The sequence below is a fragment of the Homarus americanus genome, unplaced genomic scaffold, assembly GCF_018991925.1.
Source record: "Homarus americanus isolate GMGI-L3 unplaced genomic scaffold, GMGI_Hamer_2.0 scaffold6836, whole genome shotgun sequence".
NCBI lineage: Eukaryota > Metazoa > Arthropoda > Malacostraca > Decapoda > Nephropidae > Homarus > Homarus americanus.
Window position 1 is genome coordinate 30845 of NW_024750820.1, and position 7528 is coordinate 38372.

At 50.6% G+C, this 7528-nt stretch overlaps 3 protein-coding genes across 3 annotated transcripts; all 3 read left to right on the forward strand.

Moving 5' to 3' along the window:
* The first annotated feature begins 1842 nt into the window (after nucleotides 1-1842).
* LOC121854208 (adhesive plaque matrix protein-like) lies at nucleotides 1843-3603 on the forward strand. The gene has a single exon (XM_042348706.1). The coding sequence runs from the start codon at nucleotides 1843-1845 to the stop codon at nucleotides 3601-3603; it is 1761 nt and encodes a 586-aa protein (XP_042204640.1).
* A 1568-nt stretch (nucleotides 3604-5171) lies between these two features.
* On the forward strand, nucleotides 5172-5814 carry LOC121854209 (keratinocyte proline-rich protein-like). The gene is made up of 2 exons (XM_042348707.1): nucleotides 5172-5397; nucleotides 5525-5814. The coding sequence occupies exons 1-2, from the start codon at nucleotides 5172-5174 to the stop codon at nucleotides 5812-5814; spliced, it is 516 nt and encodes a 171-aa protein (XP_042204641.1).
* LOC121854210 (adhesive plaque matrix protein-like) lies at nucleotides 5811-7517 on the forward strand (the record flags this gene model as incomplete). Its single annotated transcript, XM_042348708.1, has 2 exons — nucleotides 5811-6601; nucleotides 6917-7517. Coding segments are annotated over exons 1-2 (1392 nt in total), but the record flags the coding sequence as incomplete, so codon positions are not given.
* Between the last annotated feature and the right edge of the window lie 11 nt (nucleotides 7518-7528).

Sequence of the window (7528 nt, forward strand, 5' to 3'; positions counted from 1 at the left end):
CAGTACCCAGTCATACCCAGTAACAAAGTATCATACCCAAACCCAGTCCATGCCCAATACCCAGTCATACCCAGCACCCAGAATCATACCCAGTACCCAGCAACATACCAGACACCCAGGTCATACCCAGCACCCAGCCTCAGTCCCAGCACCCAGTATCATACGCAGTATCAAAGCTTTACTACCCATTACCCATAGTGTCATAGTACCCAGTGTCATGCCCATTACCCAGTACCCATTGTCATGCCCAGTACCAGTGTCAACCAGTACCCAGTGTAGCCAGTACCGAGAAACAACCAGTATCCAGTACCCCACCCAGCACGAAGTGTCATACCCAGTACCTAGTACCCAGTGTCATACACATTACCCAGTATCACACCCAGTACCCAGTGTCATACCCATTACTCCATACCCAGTGTCATACCCAGTACCCAGTGTCATACACTGTACCCAGTGTCATACACAGTAACCCAGTGTCATGCACCAGTACCCAGTGTCCGACCCAGTACCCAGTGTCATACCAGTACCCAGTGTCATACCCAGTACTCCAGTGCCATGCCCAACACCCAGTGTCATGCCCCAGTACCCAGTGTCATAAACAGAACCCATCATACCCAGTACAAAGTGTCATGCCCACCCAATATCAAATCACAGTACCCAGTATCACACCCAGTACCCAGTTTCATACCAGTACCCATTGTTATACCCGGCACCCAGTGTCATACCCAGTACCCAGTGCATGTCCACCCAGTGTCATGCCCAGTACCCAGTGTCATACCCAGTACCCAGTGACATACCAAGTACCCAGTGTCAAACCCAGTACCCAGTGCCATACCAAGTACCCACTGTCACACCCAGTACCCAGTGACACACCCTGCACCAGTGTCATACCCACCCCAGTGACATACCACGTACCCAGTGTCATACCAGTAACCCAGTGTCATGCCCAGTACCCACTGTCACACCCATACCCAGTGTCAATACAGCACTCAGTGTCATGCCCAGTACCCATGTCATACCCAATGTTTATGTCAAACCCAGTGTCATACCCAGTACCCAGGCACATGCCCAGTACCAAGTGTGCAATCCCAGTACCCAGTGTCATACCCAGCCCAGTGTCACACCCAGTACCCAGTGTCATGCCCAGTACCCAGGTCATACTCTAGTACCAGTGTCATACCCAGCACCCTGATATGCCCAATAATCAGTACATACCAGCAACCCAGTGCCATACCCAGCCCAGTACTCTATACCAGTAATCCCAGTGTCATACCCAGCACCCAGTCTCATACTGATCGCCCAGTCTCACCCAGTACCCAGTGTCATATCCCAGTACCGAGTGTCATACCCAGTACCCAGTGACATGCCCAGTAACCAGTGTCATAACCTAATACCTAGTGTCATACCTAGCACCCAGTGTCATACCCAGTACCCAGTGTCATACCCAGTACCCAGTGTCAGCCCAGTACCAAGTGCAATGCCCAGTACCCAGTGTCATACTTAGTACCCAGTGTCACACCCAGTACCCAGTATCATGCCCAGTACCCAGTGTCATACCTAGTACCCAGTGTCATACCCAGTACCCAGTGCCATACCCAGTACCCAGACATGCCCAGTAACCAGTGTCATACCCAATACCTAGTGTCATGCACACTACCCAGTGTCTTATACCCAGTACCCAGTGTGTACACACCAGTACCCAGGCTCATACCAGTACCCAGTGTCAAGCTGCCACCCAGTATCCAGTGCCCTACCCAGCCAGTGTCATACCCAGTACACAGTGTCATACCCAGTACCTAGTGTCATACCCAGTACCCAGTCTCATACCCAGTACCCAGTGTCATGCCCACACCAAGTGTCATACCCATATCCAGTATCAAACCCAGTACCCAGTATCCAGTGTTATACCCATCACCCAGGGTCATGCCCACCAATACACCAGTACCACAGTCATGCCCAGTACCCAGTATCCATTGTCCTACCCATTATCCAGTGTCATGCCCAGCACCCAGTATTATACCCAGAACCCAGTATCCAGTGTCCTTCCAGTACGCAGTGTCATGCCCAACGCCCAATATCCAGTGGTTGCCCACCACCCAGTGTCATGACCAGTACCCAGTATCCAGTGTCCTACCCAGTGACCCAGTGTCATACCCAGTACCCAGTATCATACCCAGAACCCAGTACCCAGTGCCATCCCAATCCCAGAGTCATACCCAGTACCCAGAATCATACCCAGTACCCAGTGTCATACCCAGTACCGTCATAATGCACCCCTTTTGCCCAGTACCCAGCATCATACGCAGTATCCAGTTTCCAACCCATTACCCAGTGTCATGCCCAGCAGTGTCATGCCCAGTACCCAGAACCCATTGTCATGCCCAGTACCCAGTGTCACCCAGTGTCGCCCAGTTCCGAGTATTATACCCAGTATCCAGGCCCCACCAGTGCGAAGTGTCATACCCACCCCAGTATCATACCCAGTACCCAGTGTCATACACCTTACCCAGTATCATACCCAGTACCCAGTGTCATAGAGAGTACCCAGTGTCATACCCATTACCACCCAGTGTCATACCCAGTACCAGTGTCATACACTGTACCCAGTGTTATACACAGTACCCAGTGTCATGCCCAGTACCCAGTGTCCGACCCAGTACCAATGTCATACCCATTACCCAGTGTCATACCCAGTACCCAGTGCCATGCCCATACCCAGTGTCATGCCCAGTACCCAGTGTCATAACCAGAACCCAGTATCATACCCAGTGTCATGCCCAGTACCCAAAATCAAACCCAGTACCCAGTATCATACCCAGAACCCAGTGTCATGCCCAGCACCCATTGTCACCTGGTACCCAGTGTCATACCCAGTACCCAGTGCCATGCCCAGTACCCAGTGTCCTACCCAGTACCCAGTATCATACACGCACCCAGCATCATACCCAGTGTCATGCCTGGTACCCAGATGTCATACGCAGTACCCAGTGCCATGCCCAGGACCCAATGTCATACCCAGTACACAGTGTCCTATCCAGTACCAAGTGCCATGCCCAGTACCAACATCATACTCAGTACCCAGTGTCCTACCTGCACCAGTGCCATGCCCAGTACCCCGTGTTATACCCAGTACCCAGTGTCCTACCCAGTACCCAATGTCATACACAGTACCTAGTGTCCCACCCAGTACTCAGTGTCATACCCAGAACCCAGCACCAGTGCCATGCCCACACCATTGTCATACCCAGTACTCAGTGTCATACCCAGTACCCAGCCATGCCCACACCAGGCATGCCCAGTACCCAGTGTCACACTCAGTACCCAGTATCCAGTGTCCCACCCAGTACCCAGTGTCATACCCAGTACCCAGTATCATACCCAGAACCCAGTACCCAGTGCCATGCCCAATACCCATACCCAGTACCCAGAATCATACCCAGTACCCAGTGGCATACCCAGTACCGAGGTCATACCCAGTACCCATTTTCATGCCCAGTACATCATACGCAGTATCCAAATTCCTACCCATTACCCAGTGTCATGCCCAGTACCCAGTACCTATTGTCATGCCCAGTACCCAGTGTCATACCCAGTACCCAGTGATGTGCCCAGTCACCGAGTATTATACCCAGCATCCAGTGCCCTACCCAGAAGTGTCATACCAGTTCCCAGTATCACCCAGTACCAGCACCCAGTGTCATACACATTACCCAGTATCATACCCAGTACCCAGTCATAGAGAGTACCCAGTGTCATACCCATTACCCGCTACCCAGTGTCATAACCAGTACCAGTGTCATACACTGTACCCAGTGTCATACACAGTACCCAGTGTCATACCCAGTACCCAGTATCATACCTAGTACGCAATGCCCAGTACATAAGAACATAAGAACATAAGAAAGGGATACGCAGGAGGCCAACTGCCCATACAGGGCAGATCCCTTTCACACCCATCCCAGCACTTCCAGTGCCTATCCAACTTTGTCTTGAAGTCCCCTTTAGCGTCCCCGATCCTACTATAGCACTCGGTAGCCTATTCCATATCCACAACCTATTACCAAACCAGTGCTTGCCTATATCCTTTCTGAAACGAAATTTATCTAATTTAAAGCCATTTGTTCTAGTTATTTCGTTATTACTGAGCTTCAGAACATCTTCCATTTACCCTTGTTAATCCCACTTACCCACTTGTACACCTCTATCATATCTCCCCCCCAATCCCTACGCCTCTCTAATGAATGTAAGCCTGCTTTTCAGTCTTTCTTCATATGGAAGGTTTCTAATATTATGGATCATTTTTGTCATTCTTCTTGTACTCTCTCCAAAAGAATCTATGTCCATTCTATAATAAGGACACCAGAACTGAACCGCACAATCTGTGGCCTCACTAATGCTAGGTAAAGTTTCAAGATAACGTCAGCAGTTCTGTTACTCACAGACCTAGATATGAACCCAAGAATCCTGTTTGCCTTAATGCGAACGCTAATACATTGTTTTCAGGTTTCAAGTCGTTACAATAAATACACCTAGATCTTTTTCACAAACTGAGTTTTATTTCCGTGTACCTAGTTTATACTTAACGTTTGTATTCGTCTTCCTATCTGTGGCAATTTATTATCAGTATTAAATTCATTTGCCAGTCTACTGACCACTCATGTAAGGTATCTACATCCTTTTGAAGGTGTTCAAAGTCACTGTCTGAATTTTATCACTCTCCCATTTTGGTATCATCTGCAAATTTACTAATCCTACTAGTTATGCCTAAATCAAGATCATTAATGAATATAACAAACAGCAGAGGGCTCATTGACAGATCCCTGGGAACCTCCGCTTTTGACCGCATCCCCAGTCTGACTTTAATCCATCCGACCCAGTACCCAGTGTCATACCCAGTACCCAGTGTCATACCCAGTACCCAGTGCCATGCCCAATACCCAGTGCTGCCCAACCCAGTGTCATAACCAGTACCCAGATCATACCCAGCAAAGTGTCATTCCCAGTACCCACTATCAACCCAGTACCCATTATCATACCCAGCCCAGTGTCATGCCCAGTACCCATTGTCATACCCAGTACCCAGTGTCATACCCAGCCCAGTGCCATGCCCAGCACCAGTGTCCCACCCAGCCCCAGTGTCATACACAGTACCCAGTATCATACCCAGTGTCATGCCAGGTACCCAGTGTCATACCCAGTACCCAGTGCCATCCCCAGTACCCAATGTCATACCCAGTACAGTGTTCTACCGGCACCCAGTGCCATGTCCAGTACCCAATGTCATACAGTACCCAGTGTCCTACCCAGTACCCAGTGTATACCCAGGCACCCAGTGTCATGCCCACCCAGAGCCATGCCCAGCACCCAGTGTCATACCATTACCCAGCGCCATGCTCAGTATCCAGTGTCCCACCCAGTACCCAGTGTCACACACAGTGTCATACCCAGTACCCAGTGTCATACCCAGTACTCAGTGTCATACCCAGTACCCAGTGTCATGCCCAGTACCCAGTCTCATACCCAGGCACCCAGTGTCATGCCCAGCACCCAGTGTCAGCACCCAGTATCCAGTATCAAACCCAGTACCCAGTATCCAGATCATACCCAATACCCAGGGTCATGCCCAGTACCCAGTGGACAATTAGCACCCAGTGTCATGCCCAGTACCCAGTATCCATTGTCCTATCCAGTATCCAGTGTCATGCCCAGCACCCAGTATTATACCCAGAACCCAGTATCCAGTGTCCCACCCAGTACCAAGTGTCATGCCCAACGCCCATCACCCAGTGGCATGCCCAGTACCCAGTGTCATGACCAGTACCCAGTATCCATTGTCCAATCCAGCATCCAGTGTCATGCCCAGCACCCAGTACATACCCAGAACCCAGTATCCAGTGTCCCACCCAGTACCAAGTGTCATGCCCAACGCCCATTACCCAGTGGCATGCCCAGTACCCAGTGTCATCAGTACCCAGTATCCAGTGTCCCACCCAGTACCAGGTCATACCCAGTACCCAGTATCATACCCAGAACCCAGTACCCAGTGCCATGCCCCTAAACCCAGTGTCATACCCAGTACCCGGTGTCATACCCAGTACCCAGTATCATACTGCAGTATCCAGTTTTCTACCCATTACCCAGTGACATGCCCAGTACCCAGTACCCATTGTCATGCCCAGTACCCAGTGTCATACCCAGTACTCAGATTCGTGCCCAGTACCGAGTATTATACCCAGTATCCAGTGTCCTACCCAGCGAAGTGTCATACCAAGTTCCCAGTATCATACCCAGTACCTAGTACCCAGTGTCATACATTACCCAGTATCATACCCAGTACCAGTGTCATAGATAGTACCCATTGTCATACCCATACTCCACACCCAGTGTCATACCCAGTACCCAGTGTCATACCCAGTAATTCAGTGTCATACACTTACCCAGTGTCATACACAGTACCCAGTGTCACACACAGTACCCAGTGCATACCCAGTACCCAGTGTCATAACCAGAACCAGTATCATACCCAGTACAAAGTGTCATGCCCAGTAACCAATATCAAACCCAGACCCAGTGTCATGCCCAGTACCCATTGTCATACCCGGTACCCAGTGTCATACCCAGTACCCAGTGCCATGTCAAACCTAGTGTCCTACCCAGTACTCCAGTGTCACACAGGTGTCATACCCAGTACCCAGTGTTGCACCAGTGTCAAGCCCAGTATCAGTGTCATGCCCAGTACCCAGTGCCATGCCCAGCCCAGTAAAAGTGTCCTACCCAGTACCCAGTGTCATACACAGTGTCATACCCAGTACCCAGTGTCATACCCAGTACACAGTGTCATACCCAGTACCCAGTGTCATACCCAGTCTCATACCCAGTACCCAGTGTCATACCCAGTACCCAGTCTCATACCCAGTACCCAGTGTCAGCCCAGCACCCAGTGTCATACCCAGTATCCAGTATCAAACCCAGCACCCAGTATCCAGTCATACCCAATACCCAGGTTTATTCCCAGTACCCAGTGGCATACCCAGTACTCAGTGTCATGCCCAGTACCTAGTATCCATTGTCCTACCCAGTATCCAGTGTCATGCCCAGCACCCAGTATTATACCCAGAACCCAGCATCCAGTGTCCTACCCAATACCCAGTGTCATGCCCAACGCCCAATACCCAGTGGCATGCCCAGTACCCAAGTGTCATGACCAGTACCCAGTATCCAGTGTCCTACCCAGTACCCAGTGTCATACCCAGTACCAGAATCATATCCAGAACCCAGTACCCAGTGCTATGCCCAATACCCAGTGTCATACCCAGTACCCAGTGTCATATCCAGTACCCAGTGCCATGCCCACACCAGGCATGCCCAGTACCCAGTGTCATGACCAGTACCCAGTATCCAGTGTCCTACCCAGTACCCAGTGTCATACCCAGTACCCAGTATCATACCCAGAACCCAGTACCCAGTGCTGCCTTGCCCACACTGCATTGTCAACAGCAATACGTAACTGGAACGAAGTAATACTGAT